The 27,097-nt window shown below is 42.3% G+C and overlaps 1 protein-coding gene across 3 annotated transcripts in view; it reads left to right on the top strand.

Annotated features, from left to right (window-relative positions):
• The window catches only part of DOCK5 (dedicator of cytokinesis 5), a 271,512-nt gene that overhangs the window by 238,720 nt on the left and 5,695 nt on the right, over positions 1 to 27,097 (top strand). For all 3 annotated transcript variants that reach the window (XM_065946612.1, XM_065946611.1, XM_065946613.1), the window contains 8 exons: positions 5,477 to 5,618; positions 9,258 to 9,339; positions 10,704 to 10,788; positions 11,540 to 11,626; positions 13,272 to 13,448; positions 19,319 to 19,402; positions 20,230 to 20,367; positions 22,900 to 23,066. In XM_065946612.1, the coding sequence (XP_065802684.1) occupies positions 5,477 to 5,618; positions 9,258 to 9,339; positions 10,704 to 10,788; positions 11,540 to 11,626; positions 13,272 to 13,448; positions 19,319 to 19,402; positions 20,230 to 20,367; positions 22,900 to 23,066 (962 nt within the window). The remainder of the gene's footprint in view (positions 1 to 5,476; positions 5,619 to 9,257; positions 9,340 to 10,703; positions 10,789 to 11,539; positions 11,627 to 13,271; positions 13,449 to 19,318; positions 19,403 to 20,229; positions 20,368 to 22,899; positions 23,067 to 27,097) is intronic.

Consider the following 27,097-nt stretch of genomic DNA (forward strand, 5'->3'; position numbering starts at 1 on the left):
CTGTGGACAGAGGTTCTTGACATTGTATAGGAGGCAGTGATCAAGACCATCCCCAAGAAAAAGAAATGCAAAAAGGCAAAATGGTTGTCTGAGGAGGCCTTACAAATAGCTGAGAAAAGAAGAGAAGCTAAAGGCAAAGGAGAAAAGGAAACATATACCCATTTGAATGCAGAGTTCCAAAGAAGAGCAAGGAGAGATAAGAAAACCTTCTTCAGTGATCAATGTAAAGAAATAGAGGAAAAAATAGAATGGGAAAGACTGGCGATCTCTTCAAGAAAATTAGGGATACCAAGGGAACATTTCATGCAAAGATGGGCACAATAAAGGACAGAAATGTTATGGACCTAACAGAAGCAGAAGATACTAAGGAGAGGTGGCAAGAATATACAGGAGAATTAAACAAAAAAGATCATCATGACCCAGGTAACCATGATGGTGTGATCACTCACATAGAGCCAGACATCCTGGAATGCAAAGTCAAGTGGGCCTTAGGAAGCATCACTATGAACAAAGCTAGTGGAGGTGATGGAATTCCAGTTGAGCTGTTTCAAATCCTAAAAGATGATGCTGTGAAAGTGCTACATTCAATATGTCAGCAAATTTGGAAAACTCAGCAGTGGCCACAGGACTGGAAAAGGTCAGTTTTCATTCCAATCCCAAAGAAAGACAATCCCAGAGAATGCTCAAACTGCCACACAGTTGCACTCATCTGACACACTAGCAAAGTAATTCTCAAAATTCTCCAAACCAGGTTTGGTTCAGTATGAGAACCAGGAACTTCCACATTTTCAAGCTGGATTTAGAAAAGGCAGCGGAACCGGAGATCAGATTGCCAACAACCATTGGATCATCAAAAAAGCAAGAGAGTTCCAGAAAAACGTCCTCTTCTGCTTTATTGATTACACCAATACCTTTGACTGTGTATATCACAATAAACTGTGGAAAATTCTTAGAGAGATGGGAATACCAGACCACCTGACCTGCCTCCAGAGAAATCTGTATGCAGGTATAAAGCAACAGTTGGAACAGTACATGGAACAACAGACTGGTTCCAAATCGGGAAAGGAGTATGTCAAGGCTGTATATTGTCGCCCTGCTTGTTTAACTTATGTGCAAATTATATCATGCGAAATGCCAGGTTGGATGAAGCACAAGCTGGAATCAAGGTTGCTGGGAGAAATATCAGTAACCTCAGGTATGCAGATGACACCACCTTTATGGCAGAATGTGAAGAGGAACTAAAGAGCCTCTTAATGAAAGTGTGACAGTGAAAACCTGGCTTGAAACTCAACATTCAAAAAACTAAGATCATGGCATTCAGTCCCATCACCTCATGGCAAATAGATGGGGAAACAATGGAAACAGTGATAAACTTTTGTTTTTTGGGCCTCCAAAATCACTGCAGATGGTGACTGCAGCCATGAAAGAAAAAGACACTTGCTCCTTAGAAGAAAAACTATGACCAGCCAAGATAGCGTATTAAAAAGCAGAGACATTACTTTGCCGACAAAGGTCCATCTAGTCAGAGGTATGGTTTTTCCAGTAGTCATGGATGGATGTGAGAGTTGGACTGTAAAGAAAGCTGAGCACCAAAGAATTTCTGTTTTTGAACTGTGGTGTTGGAGAAGAGAGTCCCTTGGACTGCAAGGAGATCCAACCAGTCCATCCTAAAGGAAATCAGTCCTGAATATTCATTGGAAGAACTGATGTTGAAGCTGAAACTCCAATACTTTGGCCACCTGATGCGAAGAACTGACTCACTGGAAAAGACCCTGATGCTGGGAAAGATTGAGGGCAGGAGGAGAAGGGGACAACAAAGGATGAGATGGTTGGATGGCAACACCAACTCGATGGACATGAGTGTGAGCAAACTCTGGGAATTGGTGATGGACAGGGAAGCCTGGCATGCTGCAGTCCTTGGGGTTGCAAAAAGTCAGACGTGACTGAGCGACTGGACTGAGGGAAGCAAGAGTAGGATATCTGGGATGGAACCTGGCCGTAGGTTTTGGTCTTAAATTTGCTGTTGTTCTTGATGCTCTGGAGAAGGGAATGGCTACCCAGTTCAGTGGCAATCCACTCCAGTATTATTGGTGCTTCCGTGGTGGCTCAGCTGGTAAAGAATTGGCCTGCAATTAGAGAGACAGCGTGTGATCCCTGGGTAAGGAAGATCCCTTGGAGAAGGAAATGGCTACCCACTCTAGTATTCTTGCCTGGAGAATTCCATGACAGTGGCGCCTGGTAGGCTATGGTCCATGGAGGTCATAAAGAGTTGGACACAACTAAGTGACTAACACATAAGATACTGATAGCTAGTACACTCATTACATATGGTTATTATTTCACATGGAATCATGGTTGTAAACTTAACAGTGGCAGTGATTCAGTGAAAATAAGAAGTATAGACTTTCAAGTTGAAAGAGTCTGAATCATCTTCTTAGTACCTGTGATTTTGATCAAATCGTATAACCATCAGGTCTTGGTTTTCTGACCTGGACATTAGAAAAATAAGGTGCACATTGCAGGGCTGATTTGAGAATGAAATGAATATTAGATGGGAGTTCTTCTGAACTGCATAGGAGTTTGTAGATGTTGTGTGTTGTTGATGTGTCCTGAAAAATAGAGAATCCACATGAATGATGTAACCTAAATGCCCTTCTGTGTTATGGAGTATTTCTACAAACTCAGAATGTATAAATTTCTCGTCCTCTCCCCTGGCCCCCAGCAGGCCTCCTTCGCATCTGTTTCTGTCACTGCACCACTGTTCTTCCTGCTCCGAGACTGTCATCTGAGAATTCTCACCCACTCCCCCATCTCTGCTTTCTACCAAACACCACAGCCTCCGGCACCAGATCCCTCGGCTTCTCTGTCTCCTGTGGACTCCTGCCGCAGTTCCCTACAGCTGGACACATTAGGCTGACGGCACTTCTTCCTTCATCCCATTGTTCCTTCCTACCAGAACCTCCAGCGAATTCCCAACCTTTGGACCATTGACCTGTCTTTCAAAGCCTTTCGTATTCTAACACACCCAAACACCCTTCTTCTTTTAAAAATAGTTTATTTTTAGCTGTGTTGGATCTCCTCTCAAGCTTTCTCTAGCTGCAGTGAGCAGGGGCTGCTCTTCACTGCGGTGCGTGGGCTTCTTTGCGGCGACTTTGCTTATTGTGGAGCACCAGCTCAGGAACTGATGTGCAGGCCTAGTTGCTCTGCGGCCTGTGGGATCTTCCCCGACCAGGTCTTGAATCCATGTCCCCTGCCTCAGCAGGTGGATTCTTAAGCACTGAACCCCCAGGAAGTCTCAAGAACGCTTCTTCTCCCTGCGCTCAGTACTTTTTGCCTGGTTCTCCTCTCCTCTCCTTTTCTCATCTAACCCTGTCCTTCCGTCTCTACCCAGTCAAGTCCCAGGTGTGCCTTGAAACCCTCTGCTTCAGGTGGAGCACCTTTGCGCTGAGCTTCTGCCTGTCTGCTTTTCTCCACAGTTGTCATGCCCTTCCTGGTTTCTTACACTCCAGTCCCTAGCTCACCATAGTTCTGCCTGAATGATGAAATAGCATAATGCAACATCAGTCACATAAACCTCTCCCAACTTAGAAACATTTAATCATCAATTCCAAAAGACCGGGCAGTTTTCCCGGCCCTCTTTGTTGTTGGGCCTAGAGGTGTATTGCCTTCAAGGTGCTTAAATTACCGAAATTATTTTATTAACGTACTCGTTTAACTTGTTCTCCCTTTCTTTCCACCAGAGCAGGGTCAGCATTTCACCCCTGGCATTTAGCAGATCTCATTTGCTCGATCCATGTTTAGTGTATGACCGTACAAGTGACTTCTTAAATTTTTTCTCCTGATTTATTTTTTTACTGGAGTCTGGTTGCTTCACAGTGTTGTACTAGTTTCTGCTGTACCGTACAGTGAGTCAGCCGTACGTATAAATACATCCCCTCTTTTCTAGTTTCTGTTCCCATGTATATCACTGCAGAGTACTGAGGAGAGTTCCCTGTGCTGCTCAGCAGGTTCGCTAGTTACCTATTTTATGTGTCAGTATCAGCCCAGATATGTACATGTCACTCACAGTCTTTCAGTCCAGCCTCCTTCCGCTTCCCCCTGTGGTGTCCATATATTTGTTCTCTGTGTCAGCAGATAGGTTCATCTGTACCATATATTCCACATCTGTGTGTTAACATACGGTATTTGTTTCTCTGTTTCTGACTGACTTCACCCTGTATGACAGTCTCGAGGTCCGTCCACTTCTCTACAGATGACCCAATTTTGTTCCTTTTCATGGCTGAGTAATGTTCCATTGTACATATGTACCACATCTTCTTTATCCATTCATCTGGACTAGTGATTTGTAAGAAACATTTTACGGGATAGTATGGGCCCAGATTTTAGTTAAAAATGGATCACGTGTGGGGCTTACCCAGTGGCTCAGCGGTAAAGAATCTAACTGCATTGCAGAATGTGCAGGAGATATGGGTTCAGTCCCTGGGGCGGGAACATCCCCTGGAGGAGGAAATGGCAACCTACTCCAGTATTACTGCCTGGAGTATTCCATGGACAGCAGAGCCTGGTGGGCTACAGTCCACAGGGTTGCAAAGAGTCAGACACGACAGAGTGACTGAACACACAACATACCACAACACATGTATGCTTTAAATTCTAAGCTAAGTATTCATCTTTGTGACAGTGAGAGGAGCAGGAATCATCAAAACAGTGACAGTTGAAATTGCAAGAGCTGTGAGGCAAGTTTCTTCTGTGTCTGGGACCTCACAAATTTCTTTTCCAAAAAATCCAATCTTATTAATTTTATTAAAGGGAAAAAAGCTGCAGTTTGGAGTGGAAAGACTAGTATTGAGAGCAGTTCTTGTCTATGAGATCTTGATGATGTCATCCACAGCCATCTCCAGGATTGGCTTGGGACTGGCTGTCGATTAATCTTATTCTCTGTTCCCACCTAACCTGTTAGTTGATCTTGTTTGCACTTCCGAGCTCTCTGAGGCAGGGTCACTCACATCCTGATTCCCTAACTTACTGGATCATGGTGAGAAAGTAAGATCCAGTAAGCTAGGGAATGAGAAAAGAGCTTGCACTTCAGTGTACGGGAATGCCCTTCATTCTTTCATTTTCTTGCCATGAGAAATACCAGCTAAACTGAGCAGCATGCCCAGTGACATCATGAATTTCCGATAGGGTGCAAACTCCTTCTCTCCTTGTGGATCAGTGTAGACCTTGCACACAAGTTATCATCCTAGGGCACCCTCTTGAGAAGCATTTTGACTTAACTCCTCAAATAAACTGTGAGCTCTTTCAGATATGATGGTTGCTGTGAGCACGTAGTAAGTGTTCAGTGAGAACATGGTGGCGAGGGAGGGGTTGCACTTAGACTGGGGAGGACAGTGACTTCCTTGAGACTTGAATCCCCAGTTGCCCTTCACTGTTCTGTTCATGTTTAATTCTTCTCCTTGCTTGTCCTGACATGCAGAACAAGATCTTCATCTACCGGGGGAAGGAGTACGAGAGGCGAGAAGACTTCAGCCTGCGGCTGCTGACCCAGTTTCCCAACGCCGAGAAGATGACCAGCACCACCCCCCCAGGAGATGATATCAAGTCCTCCCCCAAGCAGTGTATCCTTGTCTCGGGCCACAGCTTAGAGGCTCTTCTTTGTTTTTTTCAGACCACAGCTTAGAGGCTCTTCTTCTTTGTTTTTTGTTTTAACGTTTATTATTTACTAATTTATTTGGCTCAGTCAGGTCTTGGTTGCAGTATAGGATTCTTTAGCTGGTGGCATGCAAATTCTTAGTTGTAGCATGTGGGATCTAGTTCCCCAAGCAGGGATCAAACCCAGTCCCCCTGCGTCGGGAGTGTGGAGTCTTAGCCACTGAACCACCAGAGAAGTCCCTGCCCAGTGGCTCTGGAACCTGCGACGGCCCCAGCCCAGCCAGAGAAGGTGAGGGTCCAGTCCTGTGGCTGCATGCAGGTAGGTCCTATCCTCAGACTCATTTAGCCATCCTGACTCGGTGTCCCATTCTGCATAAAAGCTTCGGGACCCTAATGTCCTTAGCTCAGGGCTCTGATGTAACTGAAAGAAAGAGATGAGAAGCAAATCTTGAGTATGGAAGGACATGTGTTATAGTCACAGGCAGAGCCCGGGGAGAATGTAGACTTCCTGTTCTGAATTCTGGATCCTGTATAAAGACACATAGCTCTCTTTTGGTAATGTATAATGTCTTACTGAAAAAACCAGTTACATGCATTTTAAAAATGAGAGAGGTTATGGAATTGAACAGTAAAGGAAGTCTCCCACATATGAACAAGTTCCATTCCAAGAGTACATTTGCAAGTCCAGAACATTAGCCTAGGTACCCAAGTAGCATAATCGGCCATACAGTACTGCATTGTCATAGGTTTATGATACTTTTCATACAAATAATACATAAAAGACAAACACAAAAAATAAAACACTTTTAATCTTACAGTCCCTTGAAAAGTACAATGGTCCAGTACCACAGCTGGCATACAGGGACTGGTGTCGAGTGAATAGGCAAGAAGAGTTACTGATTGGAGGAGGGAGATGGTAGAGATGAGAGATCGTCAGCAATAGGAGAGGAGGGCAAGCTGCGATTTCACTCAGGCCTGATGTTGGTGGCATGCCACGCACATTCACATCTTTGAAAGCTCACAACTTGAAGGTTCATAGATAGAGGACTTGCTGTATTCTAAAAGAGGTCAGTGAGCCACAGCAGGTGTGGAATGGTAGATAAATAAGAAGAAGCGCTCTGCAGCAAACTGCCTGGGTTCGAGTCCCAGCACTCTCACTTCCTGTGTCACTTTGGGCAGCTCAGTTTCTCTGTGCCTCAGTTTTCTTATCAAGAAAATGGGGGTGATAATCACTCTTCCCCTTGGAGTTCTTGTAAAGATTGTCTGTAAAATAATGGAGAACAGTGCCTGGCACATAATAAAATTTCAGTACATGTTAATTATTTTAGGTATAGAGTGGTCAGTTACTATAGAAAGATGGACAGTAATAACGACAGAGCAGTTGACAGACATGTCTTTCAAAGGAAAGTGTAGTGGCCTATTAACACTTAGTAGATGCTTGGGAAAGAAAGGTTTCAGTTTGGGGGTTCAGAAAATGGTTGAGATGCCTCCTTGGTGTGGCAATGAAAAGAGGTCTTTATGGATTTGATGTAGAAACAGGAATCATGGAACTCATTCCAGAGTCATATCTGCATAGCCATCTGATCTTAACTAGTTGCTTAACTTCTCCAGGCTTTGGTTTTCTGAAGGGGTAACTCTGTTTTTTTTAGGAATTTTCTTTAAGAATTTTCCTAAAATTCTTAAAGAAATGGGAATACCAGACCATCTGACCTGCCTCCTGAGAAATCTGTATGCAGGTCAAGAAGCAACAATTAGAACCAGACGTGGAACAACGACTGGTTCCACATTGGGAAAGGAGTACGTCAAGGCTGTATATTGTCACCCTGCTTATTTAACTTAAATGCAGAGTACATCATGAGAAATGCTGGGCTGGATGAAGCACAAACTGGAATCAAGTTTGCTGGTAGAAATATCAATAACCTCAGATGTGCAGATGACACCACACTTAGGGCAGAAAATGAAGAAGAACTAAAGAGCTTCTTGATGAAAGTGAAAGAGGAGAGTGAAAAAGCCAGCTTGAAGCTCAGCATTCAGAAAACTAAGCATGGCGTCCAATCACATGGCAAATAGATGGGGAAACAATGGAAACAGTAACAGACTATTTTGGGGGGCTACAAAATCACTGCAGATGGTGACTGCAGCCATGAAATTAAAAGACACTTGCTCCTTGGAAGAAAAGCTATGACCAGCCAAGACAGCATATTAAAAAGCAGAGACATTTCTTGGCCAACAAAGGTCCATCTAGATAGAGCTATGGTTTTTCCAGTAGTCATGTATGGGTGTGAGAGTTGAACTATAAAGAAATCTGAGCACCAAAGAATTTCTTCATTTGAACTGTGGTGTTGGAGAAAACTCTTGAGAGTCCCTTGAACTTCAAGGAGAGTCAGCCAGTCCATCCTAAAGGAGATCAGTGCTGAATATTCATTGGAAGGACTGATGCTGAAGCTCCAATACGTTGGCCACCTGATGTGAAGAACTGACTCATTGGAAAAGACCCTGATGCTGGGAAAGATTGAGGGCAGGAGGAGAAGGGAACGATAGAGGATGAGATGTTGGATAGCATCACCAAGTCGATGGACATGAGTTTGAGCAAGCTCCAGGAGTTGGTGATGGACAGGGAAACCTGGCATGCTGTGGTCCGTGGGGTCACAAAGAGTTGGACGTGATTGAGCGACTGAACTGAACTCATTTTTTCACAAATATTTAATAGCATTTCTGTGAAGATCAAGATAAAAAGATAATTTATATGAAAATGCTTTGTAAGCTGTAACATTGTAAGGTATAGCTGTACACAGTGGTTCTCAAATTGTGTTATATTTAAGAATCACCATGGAGAGATTCTGATTCACCAGCTGTGAATTCTAATCTGCATTTTGAATAAATCTCCAGGTGATTTTTGGTGTCAGTGGAAGGCAGCCTTTATGTTGAGAAATCTGGGGAGTCAGTGTTAGGTCTGGGGCTTCCCTGGTGGCTCAGTGATAAAGAACCCGCCTGCCAATGCAAGAGACATGGGTTCGATCCTGTGATGGGAAGATCCCCTGGAGGAGGAAATAGCAACCCACCCCAGTATTGTCTGGAGAGTCCCGTGGACAGAGGAGCCTGGAAGACTGCAGTCCATGGGGTTGAAAAGAGTTGGACACGACCGAGCAACTTAACAACAACAACATTAGGTCCAAACCCAGTGCCAGTTTCAAAACTATAGGTTTGGAAGCTTTGTTGGTAAAGGCAGAAAAGTTCAAGTCTAAGGTTCAAGTCTAAGGTATCCAAAGATACAAGAAATTCCTTTTGCCTGGGCTCTGCAGTCTGAATATTTCAGATGGATGCTTGTCCAAAAGGAAGTTAAAATAATTTCTAATCACCTATTTTCCTGAAATTTCATTAATGTCTGTTTTCCTCTGGCAAGGTGGTTAGACATGTGTGTGATAAAAAAAAGTTCCAGGATTATGACTTACTAAGGCATTTCGGTAATACCTAACAGAACATTTTCAGTGTGGTCTGGCCTTTAGGAGTGGTTGGTGTGGGTACCACAACCAACCAAAAAGAACAAGACGGTTCTTTTTGCAGTGACAGCTTCCTGGCTCTCCCTTCCTTAACGAGCTCCTCAGACATGCAGTGCTTCACTGTCAAGCCAGTGATGAGCCTTCCACCCAACTACAAGGATAAACCAGTTCCAGAGCAGATCTTAAAGTAAGTGGGGCTTTTTTGTTTGGTATTTTGAACCATGTGTCTCACACACACTCTATGTAGAAGTCTATCAAAACCAAATCTTTAAATTCATTACCATTTGAAAGCCTTTCTTTTGTCTTCATCCATTTGCTCTACTGTAACAGATGACCGTAGACTAGGAGGCTTATAAACCCCAGAACTTTATTTCTCACAGTTTTGGTGTCTGGTAAGGGCCTTCTTCTGCTTCATATATGGTTCATTTTCTCAATGTGTCTTCCTATGCTGGAGTGAGGGGTGAGGGAGCTCTGTGATTCTTCTTTTTTAATATGGGCACTAACCCCATTTAATATGGGCTCCAACCCCATTTAATATGGGCTCCACCATCATGAGCTAATCACCACCTAAAGGCCCATCTCCTAACACCATCACATTTGACATTAAGATTTCAACATAGGGATGAGCAGGCGACCCAAATGTTCAGACCACAGCAAATGGCTATTCCGTGTTCAGTATAAGGTAAGAGCTTGGTAACCCGTAGAATTTGGGGGTTTTATTTTTTTTTCAAGCACAGGGTAGGAAATTGGGAAGTTTGCTCTTGAGTTCAGATGCCCTAGTTCTTTTTTCCACTCGGAAGGAGTCACAGGTCAGCAGTGGCTGACCTCAGCTTGGTTGGTGAGTTCCCGCATAATGAAGTCCTTGTCCCTTTTCTTTAAGAAGCTAAAATGCTAGCTGACCTGATGGAGCTGTTAGAAAATTATACAAATGAGATCACAAACGCTGCCATAAGTTCATTTTATTTAACAGTTTTTTTTTTATTACTTTTAAGTCTTTTTACAAAGTTTTATTGTTGTTATTATTTTTGGCTGTACTGGGTCTTCTTTGCTCTGAGGACTTTTCTCTAGTTCTGGTGAGTGGGGGCTACTCTCGTTGCAGTGTTCGGGCTTCTCTTTGTGGTGGCCTGTCTTCTTGCAGAGCATGGACGCTGGGCCCACAGGTTGCAGTAGTTGTAATTCCTGGTTGTTGGAGTGCTAGCTCAGTAGTTGTTTTGCATGGACTTGGTTGCTCCACACAGCATGTGGGATCTTCCCAGATCAGGGATGGAACCTGTGTCTCCTGCATCCGTAGGTAGATTCTTTACCACTGAGCCACCAGGGAAGCCCCATATGCCTTTTAAAATTGTGAACTGGGAGATAAGATGCATCAGTAATTAAGATGTGCAGTAAAATCAAGTTCTGTACCACCTCCAGCCTTCATCATGGAGGCTATATCAGTGTTCAGATAATTCAATGGGTAATTGAATTATCAGTCCATGTGAAGTGTGCCCCAGGTTTGAGGAGTGCTTATTGTAAGAAAGAAGCTACAGCATTGTGACTGTCTTTCCCCAGCTACTACAGAGCCAACGAAGTACAGCAGTTCAGGTATTCTCGGCCGTTCCGGAAAGGAGAAAAGGATCCTGACAATGAGTTTGCTGTGAGTTCACCACTTGGACCTCTGAAACAAGATGAAATTGACATCCAAGATGGAGGCTCTCCACCCAGCCAACACTTGCAGCAGAAATGATGGCAGCCCTGGTGTGGAGGGTCCACGTACTTACTGCTGTCGGCAGGCTGTCCTCCCAGTGGAAAGCTCTAGACCAGGGATCCAGGAACTGGGCTCCACTCCTGAGCCTGCTGCCACCATGAACTTGGCTTGAGCATGTCACACCTCTCTGGACCTCAAATTTCCCATCAAAAAGAGTGAGGGGGACCTAATAAAGAATTCCTTTCTGCTTTAAACATAGAATCGTTAAAGTTTAGTACAAATTTTGGGCTAATTCACTAAGGAGGCATTTAAAACAGAATCTCTAGAGAGTCGACAAGAACCTACTGTATAGCACAGGGAACTCTGTTCACAGTTCTCTAGTAACCTAAATGGGAAAAGAATTTGAAAAAGAATAGATACATGTATTTGTATAGCTGAATCACTTTGCTATACACCTGAAACAACATTGTGTTAGTTTCAATATAAAATAAAAAATTCTTTAAGTAAATAAAATATAAAGTAAATACAAAATAGAATAACAGAAAATATTAAATAAAATTAAGATTTGTTAATATAAAATGAAAAATATTTAAAATAAAAATTTAAAAAATTAGTCCAATAGAGTCTCAACTAAACCTGAGAATTTTGCTGTTTTTCCTGGGAACTGACCAACATTTCCCACTTTCCCTCCTTCCACCAGACCATGTGGATTGAAAGGACCACATATACGACTGCCTATACCTTCCCTGGGATCCTCAAGTGGTTTGAAGTCAAACACATCTCAATAGTAAGTCATCTGAAAGTGGAACTCAGAACATTTCTGTCTCCAAACAAAATAAGAGCCTTTGTTAAATCCCCCCTCTGGTTCTCACTAGCTCCTCCAGCCAACTTCATTTTCCAAAAGAGAAATAAAAGACATGTTTGTCGAATAGAACTCCTTTGTAAAACTGATGTTACAACACCAGTCCTAAAGGTTACTGCAGTGAATGGCTCTTTTATAAGACCAAATGGGTCTTGTCTCCTCAAGGATCCTGCCAGCACCCAGAAACATTTTTGAAATTCCTCCTTAGAGTTTGTTATCAGTTACATTCTTCTCTCCAAGGATACTTACTCTCCTTTTATTTTTCAACTCATCACATCATCCCTTATCCTCGACTTTTCCATCTTCAGTTCAGTTACTCAGTCGTGTCCGACTCTTTGCGACCCCATGAATAGCAGCACACTAGGCTTCCCTGTCCATCACCAACTCCCAGAGTCCACCCAAACCCATGTCCATTGAGTCGGTGATGCCATCCAACCATCTCATCCTCTGTCGTCCCCTTCTCCTCCCGCCCTCAAATCTTTCCCAGCATCAGGGTCTTTTCCGATGAGTCAACTCTTTGCATGAGGTGGCCAGAGTATTGGAGTTTCAGCTTCAGCATCAGTCCTTCCAATGAACACCCAGGACTGATCTCCTTTAGGATGGACTGGTTGGATCTCCTTGCAGTCCAAGGGACTCTCAAGAGTCTTCTCCAACACCACAGTTCAAAAGCAGAAATTCTTTACCGCTCAGCTTTCTTTATAGTCCACCTCTCACATCCATCTTCAGCACTCCCCAAAGCTGGTCGTTGTACCTTTCTAATATTTATTAAGCCTGTTTTGGTTTGTTCTTTCCCCAACCCTCCTACTATGTATGGTGCACTGTTTGCACTCCCATTCATCTCTGGCTGATGGTGTGGAAAAAGGCTCCTGATTGGCCCCACCCTGCCTGGTGGGCCTCTTAGATCTTTTCCTCTCTGCCTCAGAGTATGAGTTCCATAGTGGAAATCTGACTGTATCACTCATGCTCAGAACCTCGTCATGGCTCCCCAGTGCCTAGACCAGAAAATCCATGCTCCTGGCACATGTAGACAAGGTCTTTGGGACTAAAACCCTCTTCCACTTGGTCTTCTATGCCTAGAACTAAATGGCTTATTCTGTGCTGTTTCAACCCTCTACGACATTGGGTCTTTCTGTCCAGAATGCCCTTTCCCCACTTCTTAACCTAAGTCCCATTGAGATTGAGTTTAGATACCAGCTGTTCCAGGAAGCCATCTCTGAAACTCCCAACCTGAGTTAGATGCCCTTTTTCTATGCCCTATCACAACCTGGGCTTATTTTAAAGAGTTACCTACCATGCTCACTTGTCTTGAAACCTCTGCATTCTGACCCTGACCCCATAAAAAAATCACACGTTCCTTCCAGCCATGTGCTCAGTCGCTCCAACGTGTCTGACTCTCTGCGACCCTGTGGACTGTAGCCCACAGTTATTAATAAACATGACCTTGACAAGCAAAACATCACTCCTCCAGAGCTTGGTGGGAATTGTGTCCCTGTTGAGTGGAAGGCTTAGGCTTTCTCCAGAGGGGACCATGGAGCTCCGTGTCTCTCCTCTCCCATGTGCTCTGTCACAGGAGGAAATCAGTCCTCTGGAGAACGCCATCGAAACCATGGAGCTCACCAATGAGAAGATCAGCAACTGTGTCCAGCAACATGCCTGGGACCGGTCCCTGTCTGTGCATCCCCTCTCTATGCTGCTCAATGGCATCGTGGACCCCGCTGTCATGGGGGGCTTCTCCAACTACGAGAAGGTAGGTGGGCTGCGTCCTGGGAGCCCCACGGGGCCACCAGGCCGGGTGTGTCTCCCCCTCCTTCTCCAGTGGCCTTCTGCCGCTGGCGAGTTAGTTTCTTAGAGTTTCTCTGAGAGGTGTTCATGCTCCCCACTTTAGGAATGGGCAAATGAAATGAATGGCAAGCTGCTCCCTGAGCTCACACCTCCTAGAGACCGTCAGTTGCCCAGCCAGGGTCAGGCCAGTGTCTGGTAGAATCACCAAAAGATCGACCTGGTGGACCTCTGCTTGATTCACTACCTGTGAATTCCAGCCCCCACTCCCTCTCTCCTCTGGAAGGTAGAAAGCTTTCGAGTGGACTCTAAACATGAGGATGCCCCAGAAAGGAAGCAGCGTCTGTGGGAGACACAGAGCCACACTCTATTTGAAACTAGATTCTAGGAATTCCCGCCCTGACATGGTGTGCAGTTGGTTTCATGGACAAATGCTTGCCCTGGCTCTACAGTTAAATTAGTTCAAGTAAGTGTCTCATCTGTTACTCTAGGAATGCATGAATGGAATGCTCACTGTGTGGAAATCGACTGTATAGGGTTTGGGTGAAGCACCATTTAAGTGGAGGTAATGCATTCAGTCGGAGAAGGCAATGGCACCCCACTCCAGTACTCTTGCCTGGAAAATCCCATGAATGGAGGAACCTGGTGGGCTGCAGTCTATGGGGTCACTAAGAGTCGGACACGACTGAGCGACTGCACTTTCATTTTTCACTTTCATGCATTGGAGAAGGAAATGGCAACCCACTCCAGTATTCTTGCCTGGAGAATCCTAGGGATGGAGGAGCCTGGTGGGCTGCCATCTATGGGATCGTACAGAGTTGGACACGACTGAAATGACTTAGCAGCAACAGTAATGCATTCAGTATATATAATTAATAGAGGTTTTTAATTGTTAGGTATGGTTTCAGTGGCTAAATAATTTGGGAATCTTCCTGAAAACCTTTCCCCTGGTGGCTTAGACAGTAAAGAATCTGCCTGCAATGCAGGAGGTCTGGGTTCAGTCCTTGAGTTGGGAAGATCCCCTGGAGAAGGGAATGGCAACCCATTCCAGTATTGTCGCCTGGAGGATCCATGGACAGAGAAGCCTTGTGGGCTACAGTCCATGAGGTTGCAAAGAGTTGGACACGACTGAGGGACTAAATGCTTCTTGAATATCAATATAACAAGTAATATTCCTGTTGAGTAGCGCAGAAAGTGAGGGGGAAGAGGAGAGAGACAAGAAGGGCAAGCAGAGGTTTAGTGGGCTGATTCTCTTATAGTAAATCCCTTACATACAAATGAGCTCCATTCCAAGAGCATGTGTGTGAATCCAGTTTGTTTGTTAAATCCAGCAAAGCTAGCCCAGGTACCCAACTAACACAATCAACTATACAGTACTATCATAGGTGTATAATACTTTTCTCACAAATAACACATGTAAACAAACAGAAAAAATAAAACATATTTAATCTTATAGTACAGTACCTTGAAAGTATAGTAGTACTAGCTACATTACAGCTGTTTCACGCTTGCTTCCAGACATCCTGGGCTTGAAATACTGATCCTGTACTCTGTACAGCAAAGAACCCAGAAGCACAACCACTTGTAGAGGATGCACGCACATGAGCGTGTATGCCAGATGCAAGAACTGGCTCATGTGACTGGACATGCGGATGCATGTTCACATCTTTGAAAGTTTGCAGCTTGTGGTTCCTGTCTTTACATTTGTACACAGTGTCCTGGGAAGATGAGGGGCTTCAGAATCAGTCACTGCTGTGACCCAGTTCTGGCTTCCCATTGGCCGCTGTGTGTTCTTGGGCAAGTTACTTAACTTCTCTTGAGCCCCAGTTTCATATTTGGAAAAAGTCAGGAAAATACATAACCGACAGGAGCCATGTGGGGAATGGGGACGTCCTGTCTATAAGAAGCATTGTACAGCGCCTGCCATGTGGTAGAGGCTTGATGAGTGTCCATTTTCTTCCTGTCTCTCTCTGCCTATTTGGGATGAAATGTGTGATTTGAATGTTCTTGATAAACTGGGCTTCCCGCTCTGGGTCTATTGTTGCAAAGATCTTTTTTCTTCTGTCCTCTCTTCTTTTCTCTTCTCTCAGCCTTTTTTAATCTTATTAGTCTCAGCAGCTAGTAAGGACTCAATACCAGAGAGCAATTCTAGTTTGCCCATGTGAGGGTTCAGTAATAATTTCCAGTATTTCAATGGAATTCAATATTAGGACCCAGAAGGCAATACTTTTTTTTAAATACTATAATGATTTCAGTGTGTGTTTTTTCCTATTAGCTATCTGGCACAAATTTTAATGTGTCTTTCCAAGTATTCATTTTTTTTCAGAACGCCCTAAACTCTGATTTATATATGCCAATATTGGTGACTATTATATAATTTTATTTTTAATTTTATTGTGAAAGTCAAATAATATAAAACATTTTAAATAAAATATAAAATTATTTTAACCATATTTAACTGTACAGTTCGGTGGCACTAACTACATTCACATCTCACCATCACCCATCTCCTGAATTCTTCACTTTGCTAAACTGAAACTCTGTCCCCATTAAACACTAACTCCTCACCCACCCATCCTGTGGTCCCTGGCCTCTACCAGTGTACTTTCTAACGCCATGAATTCGGCTATTACGGGTATCTTCTATAAGTGGAATCAAGCAGCATTTGTCTGCCTCGTTGTACTCTGCTTAGTCGCCCAGTCATGTCCAAGTCTTTGCGACTCCATGGACTCCATGGCCAGGCTTCTCTGTCCATGGAAATTCTCCAGACAGGAATACTGGAGTGGGTTGCCACTTCCGCCTCCAGGAGATCTTCCCAACCCAGGGACTGAACCTGGGTTTCCCACATTGCAAGTGGATTCTTTACCATCTGAGCCATCGGGGAAGCCCTCATTGTTGTGACTATTATATAATTTTATAGCAAATTTTTTTCCACTATGACCATCTTCAAATTAAAATGAAAAGGGAAAGGAAGTATACATAAACAAATTTATTTCAAGAACTTTTCAAAAATATTAGTTTATACTTTTCATTAATATGTATGACTTTGTATATTTCTCAGTATAAAAAAAGAGTAAATTCATGGATCACCTTGAGCTATTGCAATCAGTTGGGGAATCCATCATTATCAGTTTGATACAGGTGACCTATTTTAGGGCAGCTCTTTAATCAGTGCCTTAGTCATTGGAACCCAGGAGCCATTTGCTGTAATTTATCAGCCCTTTGTGGTGTGAGGCAAGACTCTGCTAGAAAAATTAATTTCAGAGCACTGTGCTCTGGTGATCTGTGACTCAACTGATGCTTTGGGAATTTTAGAGCATATTATAGGTTAAAAAAAATTACCTTTCAAAAATGTAAGCTACCTGTACTTTTAAAATATTTTGTTTGTTTTTGGCTGTGCTGGGTCTTTGTTGCTGTGCAGACTTTTCTCTTAATTGCGGCGAGTGGGGGCTACTCTCTAGTTGGTGATGCTCAGGCTTCTCATTGCAATGACCTCTCTTATCATGGAGCACAGGCTCTAGGACATGCAGGCTTCAGTAGTTGTGGCCCATGGGCTCTAGAGCACAGGCTCAATAGTTGTGGCTCACCAGCTTAGTCGTTCCCTGGCATGTGGGATCTTCCCAGACATGGGATCGAACCCATGCCTCCTGCATTGGCATGAGGATTCTTTACCACTGAGCCATCAAGGAAGCCCCGAACTATGTGTATTTTTTAAATTATTTATTTATTTGACTGTGCCTGGTCTTAGATGTGGCATGCAGGATCTTTTTAGTTGCAGCTTGCAGGATCTAGTTCCCTGACCAGTGATGGAGACGGGGCTCCTTCCATTGGGAGCACAGAGTCTTAGCCACTGGACCACCAGGAAGTTCCAAGTACATATATTTTGAAAGGTGGCTGAAGATTTAAGCAAATACTTAAATACTTCATTTAGATCAATAATCCTTCTAAATATGAATCTGCTATAACAAGCTGCTCCATAAATGTCCCGTTTCCTTTTTGTGATTCTTGGATTCCATACATCTATATTCTCTGTCATATTCATTTCCTAGAGTTGTGATAACAAAATACCACCAACAGAGTGGCTTAAAACAATAGGGACTGATTGCCTCACAGTCTGAAATCAAGAAGTCTGTAGCATCAGTTCCCTCTGAGGCATGTGAAGATGAGTCTGCTCCCTGCGTTTCTTCTGGCTTTTGTGGGCTACTGGCTTCCTTTGCTTTATTTAAAAAATTTTATTTATTTTTGGCTGTCTTGAGTCTGTTGCTTCCAGGGCCTTTTCTCTAGTTGTGGAGAGTAGAGGCTGCTCTCTCATTGTGGTGCATGCGCTTTTCACTGTGGCGGCTTCTCTCGTTGAGGTGAGTGGACTCGGGCTCGTGGGCTTCAGTAGTTGCAGCGCTTGTAAGGTCAGTAGGTGCAGCTCTGTGCTCTGAAGTAGGGGCTCAGTAGTTGTGATGCATAAGCTTAGCTGCCTCACAGCATGTGGGACCTTTACCGACCAGGGATTGAACCCATGTCCCCTGCATTGGCAGGCAGATTGTTAACCACAAGACCACCAGGGAAGTCCTGCAGGCAACCTCTGGCATCCCTTGCCTTGTCGGTTACTATCTTCTCCTTGTCCCTTCACGTGGTGTTCTCTCTGTGTATAGATATTTGTCTTCTCACGTCCCCTCTTTGTAAAGAAGCCAGTTAGACCCCAGTGTCTAATGGTGCCTCCTACTCTAACGTGACCTCATCTTGACTCATTACCTCTGCTGTTAGTCTGTGACCTCATGAGGTCACATTCCGAGGTCCCAGGCTTAGGAATTCAACCTGTGCCTTGGGGGTCGGGGCACAGCTCAACCAATCGAGGAAAAAGTTTGCACATACTCTGTTTTCTGCAGAAAATGGACTGACCTCTTTTATAACTGTGTCCTATAGTTTTAGGAATTCTTGGATCTCATGTAATGAGGTGGTCTTTCTGAAGAGTGGAGGAGAAGAGTAAGGGGGAAATTTGCACGTCTCTGAAAGCACTCTTAGAAATGATGGTTATGGTGTAGAGAGGAAATAGATAACTCCAGTTTTGAACTCTGTTGGAGCACAAATGTTCACCACAGACAGGTTTTTCTCCCCTAATGAATTCTGTCTTTAACATGATCTTGCATGTAGCATTTATGTTTGTAGGTTGAGTTTGGGTTTATTTCCTTATCATAGGGCCTTTCCATCAGGGTTTATTGATGATGTCATGGGTGACGTGGTCTTGACATACCATAATAAATGCAACTTGCATTTAATGTTTTCAATATCATTCCATATCTATAGCATTTCTCATGTTGTCCTTAAAAATAGCCTTTCGGATTGATGATGAGTAAAAGTGTTAAATCTTTTACAGATCTTCAGGAATTGTGATAGAGTCTGCAAAGCAGACAAACTCTCAACCACATCTTCAGCCTGCTAATTTTTCGCTCTTTTATAAATCTAGGCGTTTAGTCTCATGAATAACTTTTTGATATTGTCACTTGGTCTTTTCTTAGTTCTTTGGGGAACTTATTTTAATGAATGACATTCTTTACTGGTGCTGTTGATTTGATGTGTATGTGTAGCTATGGTTAAGAATGTACTCTTGCTAGGAATTACATGATTCTAGAAAGACTACAGAATATCCCATTGCTTTTTTAATTGTCCACTCTGGTAGTTTAAAGGCTATCCCAGGAATGGAATCTATGTTTACTTAATCATTCCTGGTTCACCAGAGGGAACAGAGGACTTGTTTCCCCCTTCCCATTTCCTTCCCCTTCCTTTTAGCATCAGATATAGATAGGAATGCATTCTGATCAATACTTGCCCATGCTCTCCTTTTAGGCATTTTTTACAGATAAGTACTTGCAGGAGCATCCTGAAGACCTGGAGAAGATTGAGCTGCTAAAGCAACTGATAGCTTTGCAGGTGTGTCCAGGGAAGGTGTGGTGGATAGCCCTCCATGCTCCTTGGGGGACTGCCTTGCATGATGCTCTCTAGGGCAGTGGTCCCCAGCCTTTTTGGCATCAGGGACCAGTTCTCTGGACAACAGTTTCTCCTCAGATGGGGGTTGGGAGTGATAGTTTTGGAATAATTGAAGCTCATTGCATTTATTGTGCACTTTATTCCTTTTATCAGTACATCACCTCCACCTCAGATTATCAGTATCACACCAGAGGTTGAAGACCCCTGCTCTGGGGCATCCATCTACAAGCCCCCATTTAGGGTTCCTTTTTTATTTAAACTCTTAGAATCACAACCTATCTTGTCTATTTGGCAAAGTGACACAGGAAGAGCATTTCATTAGACTGTGCAGTGTTGAGAGTGGTCTTCTTAGCAGGGAGGTTAAACTCCCCCAGTTGATCTACTGGCATGTGTTTCCATCTGGGAATTGTTGGTCTCAGATTCTATCTTTCACTACTTCTGTAAACAGTGGGAGGAAATGCAGTCATACAGTTCAGTCCAAGGTGAAACCTGTCAGTTGCTCCTGCCTGGAAAGCTCCCCAGGCTCATGTGGATTTGCCTTGCTTGGTCCCCTGGTCACTTGTGTCCTGGGTGTGTGAATGCCTCTGCGTCTTTAACCCAAGGACATCTGGTTCCCAAGCCCTGTACTAAGAACCAGCGTTTTCATTTGATATGTTTTATGTCCATCAGTTGACCTGTCCACCCCTACCCTCCATCCTCCACCAGCCTTGAAATCTGAATCATCCCTCTTCCTAAACCTCATCCCATTCCTCTCATGCCTTTTTCTGCAGATGCCTCTGCTGACAGAGGGGATCCGCATCCATGGGGAGAAGCTGACGGAGCAACTGAAGCCACTGCATGACCGGTTGTCTTCCTGCTTCCGGGAACTCAAGGAGAAAGTGGAAAAGCGCTATGGGGTCATAACGCTGGTAGGCTTTGTCTCACCAGCCTATGAGCTTTTCTTATTCCTGACCTTTTTCTAGTCTCTTCTACTATTCGTGATACTGATCTATTTTTCAGATGCCAAGTGAGTCAAAGTAGACTAGGAATGGCTTGAAAACACGGGGTGGGAGAGGGAGGGCTGGGTCAGAGAAGGCATGGTTTGCTCTTGATGACCTTCAACTGTTGTTGTGTTGGACAGTGGTTCTCAAACTTGAATGACCATCAGAACAGCCTGGAAGGCTTGTGAAGACACAGATTGCTGGGCCACATTGCCTGGGGTTTTCATTCACTTGGTCTGGGGTGAGGCCCAAGAATTGGCACTTCCAGCATGCAGTAGGTGGTGCTGTGGGTCTAAGGACCACACTGCGGAAACCACACTGCTAGAAATTGGAATTTCTGGATCCCAGATGCTACGTACTTGTGTACTGTCTAGCCCAACTCTTACAGTTTTTCCTAATCTTTTTTTTAATTTTATTTTTTGTTTTGGTGAAACATTCACACCCTTTGCACCTTGGAAGAGGAGAAAGAATTTTGAGTTACATTTGACAATGCAGGTAGCAGATTTCATGATGAAGGATAATTGTAACGTTTCTCACTCTGGCTGGTGGTTCAGTCAGTTAAGAATCTGCCTGCAATGCAGGAGGCCTGAGTTCTATCCCTGGCTTGGAAATATCCCCTGGAGAAGGAAATAGCAACCCATTCCAGGATTCTTCCTTGGGAAAGCCCATGGACAGAGGAGCCTGGTGGGCTACAGTCCACGGTGTTGCTAGAGTCGGACACAACTTAACGACTACACCTAAAATTTCTCACAGCTACAATTTTCTGTTTTTTCCTCCCAAGAAATTAGGTGGAGGGGTACATGGGCCAACCTTTTCTCTCCTACAGTTGATAGTATGCTGGGTTTCAACTTCATTTAGCTGTCCTTTTTAATATAAATATATCCTACTTTCTTTAAAAGTTGAATTCTTGAATTCCAGATTTTTTAAAATTCTCTTTCCTCAAATCATAACTCTGAATTTCTTTTCATGTATTGCTGTTCCCCAATTCCCACGCCTCCATCTCTGTTTCATTGTTCTCCCAAGTGTCTTTTTGATCCTGTCTCATAGTCATCCAAGTGTTTAGTCAGGCCTTCCTATGAATTTACCTCCTAACCTGCTGCCAGTTTTCTTTTAGGAACGTTTGTCTTTTACACAAATTCCTAGATGGTAAAGACTTGGCTTTCACTCAGTGAATTTAGTTTTTGTTAGACCCAGGTCATTATTAAGATTTGGATTTGATATGGTGGCCTATGGGGATAATCAGTCCTACCAGAGACATGTCTTATGACAGAAGATCCATGTTCCTTTACTTCCTAAGATTCACCGGGATAAGCTTTAGGTTTATAGTTTCAATCTTAAACTCTTCTGTTATTACAGTATTTGTTTTTTTAAGTGCCCTCTTTTAGAAGCTAAGTTGGAGAAGCAGACAAAGGGTTTTGCTATCCTGTTGATGGGTAATGAACATCTTGGCTTTTCCCTCCTCATGGGACTGGCAGAAAATCAGGGTGAATTTTTCTCTAGTCTTAGAAACAAAGCAGGTTTAACCTAAGTTGTGTCTATAACTAAGAATATAAGGTAGTGGCGGAAAACTACACAGGGGGAGTGAGGGAGGAATGGATTGGGAGTTTGGGGTTAGCAGATGCATGCAAATTATTATATGTAGAATGGATAAACAACCAGGACCTACTGTACAGCAAAGGAAACTATACTCAATATCTTGTGATAAGCCATAATGGAAAAGAATATATATATATAAGTATATATATATATATATATATATATATATATATGTTAATCAGTCACTTCAGTCGCTCATTTGTTTCTGACTCTTTGTGACCCCATGGACTGCAACACACCATGCTTCCCTGTCCATCACCAACTCCTGGAGCTTGCTCAAACTCATATCCATCGAGTCAGTAATGCCATCCTGCTATCTCATCTTCTGTCATCCCCTTCTCCTGCCTTCAGTCTTTCCCTGCATCAGGGTCTTTTCTAGTGAGTCAGTTCTTCACATCAGGTGGCCAAGGTATTGGAGCTTCAGCATCAGTCCTTCCAATGAATTATATATATATATATATATATATATATATATATATCTGAATCACTTTGCTGTACATCAGAAGCTTAACAACATTGTAAATCAACTATACTTTAACAAATGTAGAGTTGTTAAATATACAGAAAATGAACTCACAACTTAGACTTTAAAATATCAGGATGTTGTGATATACAATTACAAAATATCTCATTATATCATATTATAATAAGCAAAATAGTATGTCAATAAAATCTTTCCAACTACAGAAGAAGAATATAAATATTTGTAGTATTTCACAGTCAGTGATGCACAGACACAAGCCTCCCAGGACGGGGTCCCAGCCCCGACACGGATGGGACTGGCCGTAAACCAGTGCGAACTGTGCCAGTTGCTAGGGGCTGAGTTCCCGACCAGCTAACCTCGAGGGGTCGTGTCTCCTTCAGCCGCCCAACTTGACCGACCGGAAGCAAAGCCGCACAGGGTCTATGATGATCCCCTACATCATGTCGTCCACGCTGCGGAGGTTGTCCGTCACTTCAGTGGCCTCCTCTGTGATCTCCACCTCTTCTAACTCATCTGATAACGCTCCTTCCCGACCAGGATCTGATGGGTAAGGCTTTGATCTCTAATTGCCGAGAAGATGGGTAAATCTTTCCTAGTGTTTGCCTTTGGTCACCCAAGTGAAACTTGGTCAATGTGGATGTGTCATCTTCATAGGAAAATAACTCACAGTACTTGAATTATTAGTTCTGGGATCTTTCTCATCATCTTCCTCATGAGGAATATCATTATTTAGATGATAATAATAACAGTTATGAAAAATAGAAAAAAAATCACCCGTAATCCCATCACACTCTATCACCCACCCAGTCATATCCTAGTTTGTCTCACAATAATTTCTAGTTATTGCTTGCCTTTTGTTTTTCATTATTTCAATTAAAATTTTTTTTGTCTAGACCAGGTGGCATACGGGATCTCAGTTCCCTGCCCCGGGATTGAACCTGGGCCATGGCAGTGAACGCTGGGAATCCTGACCAGTAGGCCCCTGGAGAAATCCTTCATTATTTCAATTTTTAAAAATAACTTGAAATTTTATTTCATGAATAGGAAATATAATCACATGTGAAATTTGAAAGGTATGAAAGGCTATATCATGAAAAAATTCTCCCATCAGTCCCAGGCTCCCAGCTTATCGGTACCACTCTCCAGAGGCCAGTGATATTAGGTTCAGGTTTTGTTCTGCTTTTTGGCTGCCCTTCTGGGCGTGTGGCTCTTTAGGTCCCCGACCAGGGATTGAACTCGTGTCCCCTGCGTTGGAAGCTTGGCGTCCCAAGCACTGGACCGCCAGGGAAGTGCCCCCGGTTCTGTTCTTGGTGCCTTTCTAGCAGCTTTTTATCTGTACAGAAGCAGTTCCTAAATATATATCCTTTCCCACATGTTTTTGATTTATAAATGGTGGTGTATAATACTCTCTACCTTGCTTTTTTCACTTACTAGGTCTTGGAAGTTATTCCATTTCAGAACAAAGAGAGCCTCCTCTTTTCTTTGTGGTTAGATATCTGATGATACTCCTACACCATAAAACACTCCATCATTGTTTCCTGGTGGACATTTGATTGATTTAAGCCTTTTACTGTCACAGCAGTGATAGCAATGAATCATCTTCAGTATATATTATTTTGGGGGTGGGATGAATTGGGAGACTGGGATTGACATATACACATTACTGATGCTGTGTATAAAACAGAGAGCTGATGAGAGTCTACCGGATAGCACAGAGAACTCTACTCAGGGCTCTGTGGTCAGCTAAATGGGAAGGAAATCCGAAAAGGGGGATGTATGCATCCCTATAGCTGATTCACTGTGTTGTACGGCAGAAACCCACACAACATTGGAAAGCAACTACATCCAATAAAAATTAATTTTAAAAAAGAATGGAAAACATTACTTTGTAAATATTTAATTATATCAATATAAGAAAAAGTCAAGAAGTGAAATTACTCTGTTAAACATATATAGCTGCAGTTCTCAAAATTATTCCCAAAATGACTTTCACAGAGATTATAACTACTTATAGTCCCACCAGCAATGTGCAAGGGTGCCTGGCCACTCACACCTTGCCACCAAATTGTGTATCATCAGGCCTTTTAGTTTTTGTCAATCTGATAGGTGGAAAGTGTTTTCTTGGCATGGGGATTTTGTTTTGTTGCGTTTGTGGTTTTCTCCCTTGTGTGAGCGTTTTTCCATTTGTTTAGTAGCTTGTATAGATTCTATTTTCTGTGCGCTGCGGTCACACGTGTGCATTTTTCTGTTGGATTCCGGCCCTTTGTGTTGAGCTGAAATAGTACCCCAGTTTTTCCTTTCTCTTTTGACTTCGCTTCTAAGTTTTTATTTAGTTGTGCTGATTTTTGTTTAAATGCAGTCAAATACGTTAATACTTGGTTTTATGACTTCTGGATTTTATATCATGGTTAAAGTCCTTCGCTACTCTAAGACTATGAAAAACTAGTTTTACGTTTCACTATTTATAATAAAATCTATGATTCTTTTAAGTTTATTCTACTATAAGGTATGAAGTATAGACCCAATTTTTTTCCATGCTTGGCTCACCTATAATGTTAAGTGAGCAAACCATCTTTTCTCTACTGATTTGAAGTGTCCTCCTTATTAAAAAAAAAAAATCAAATTCTAGTATATTCTTTAGGTTATTCATGGACTTTCCCCCCATTTCATAGATCCTACCTATATGGTTCATGCACTTCTGCTAATGCAGTCTCATTTACTGTAGATCTTAAAGTGTTTTAAGTGTCTAATCGTTTTTTTCAGAATTTGTCTGGGTAGTTTTACTTGATGCTTGTTTTTCAATTAACTTGTCTGGAATCCTGTTGTTATTTTTATTAGGATATGTTACATTTATGGATTGAGTTTATGGCTTTTTTATGTTCAACCTTACTGGAAACATGGAGTGCCTTTCCATATGTTCAAACTTAAAATATTTTAAAGGAGTGAATTCATAATTGTGTTCAAATGGAAATGCATTGCACGTACTGTTTTGTGACCTACTGCTTAATTTTATATAAATGATGAATATTTAACATCACTGTGAATTTTAATGTTGAATATAAGTTAAATCTTTTGACTTAAAACTTAATTTAAAATCTTTTAATTCCATGCTATAATAGCCATACCACAAAAATAACCTGTTCAAATGGCCTTGTACCTGGAAATTAAATGTTTTGTATTTCTTAAATTATTTATCCATCCTTTTACATTGACATAGATATCTTTACATAGTTGCAATTATCGCGCAGATAGAGTTTGGTCATTTACTTTTTCCTCTTTGTCTTTTTATTATAAGCATTTTCCATGCTGCTATATAATCTTTATTATTTTTTTTCATCATTTTGGATGGCTATTTATCATTGCAGCATATGAATGTGCCATAATTAATTCTTCTCCCTATAATAAGATGTTTTAGCTGTGTCACTCTAAACAGATAATCATAAAAGTTCATTATAAATTTAGTATAAAAGCATTTAGGTTGTATCGATATAAAATGCATTTATATTATTAAGAATTGTAGCATATATTTGTGTACATCTAGCTTTACGATCACTTAAGATATATTCTTATATCATTTCTAAGCCTTTTGCTTAACATGGAGTATAGAATGTACTTCCAAAAGCATGCATGATCTATTCAGGAGACGTATATTTTTACAGTTCTTTTTTTTTTTCTTTATTTTTATTGGAGAATAGTTAATTTACAATGTTGTGTTAGTTTCAGGTGGACAACAAAGTAATTCAATTATACATATACATAAATTCATTCTTTTTTAGATTCTTTATAATTCTTGCTGTATTATCACAAATACTAATATGCAATGCCATATGAAATATATGAGCGACTATATCATTTTTCATGATATATTCACTTATATTAGGTATTTTGATTATTTTTAATCTTTTAAATTCCTAAAGATTAAATAATACCTGGTTTGTTTTTCTCTTTTATGGTTTCAGTCATGCTGTTAAGGAGATACTATTTACTTTGTGGAAGGGCTTCCCTGGTGGCTCAGATGGTAAAGAATCTGTATGCAATGCGGGAGACCTGGGTTCAATCCCTGGGTTGAGAATACCTCCTGGAGAAGGACATGACAATCCATTCCAGTATTCTTGGCTGGAGAATCCCCATGGAGAGAGGAGCCTGGAGGGCTATAGTCCATGTGGTTGCAAAGAGTCATGTAGAAGTTCTGTTCTGTTCAGTGAGACTCTTTTCTTAACTGAACTCTGACCCATTAAAAAAAATTTTTTTTCAAGTAGCTATTGAGAACCAGAGACCCCGTAATTGTTGCTCTATTAGGACAGTAAACACAGAGCAGATGACTGGGGTCCTTTTCTTGCTGTGGCAAGGTGGGTTATTGCTCTTGCCCACACTTGCCCAATGAGTATGAAGACATGATTGAACTTCCCTGTCAGTCCAGAGGTTAAGACTCTTTGCCTCCAATACAGGGGGTGTGGGTTTGATTCCTGGTCAGAGAACTAGGATCCCACATGCTACACAGGGTGGCCAAAAAAAATTTTTTTTTAATTAAAATAGTACTTACTATTTTTCCCTTTATAACTGATAAGCAGTTTAGGG

Source organism: Muntiacus reevesi, chromosome 10 (genome assembly GCF_963930625.1).
Source record: "Muntiacus reevesi chromosome 10, mMunRee1.1, whole genome shotgun sequence".
NCBI classification, from domain to species: domain Eukaryota; kingdom Metazoa; phylum Chordata; class Mammalia; order Artiodactyla; family Cervidae; genus Muntiacus; species Muntiacus reevesi.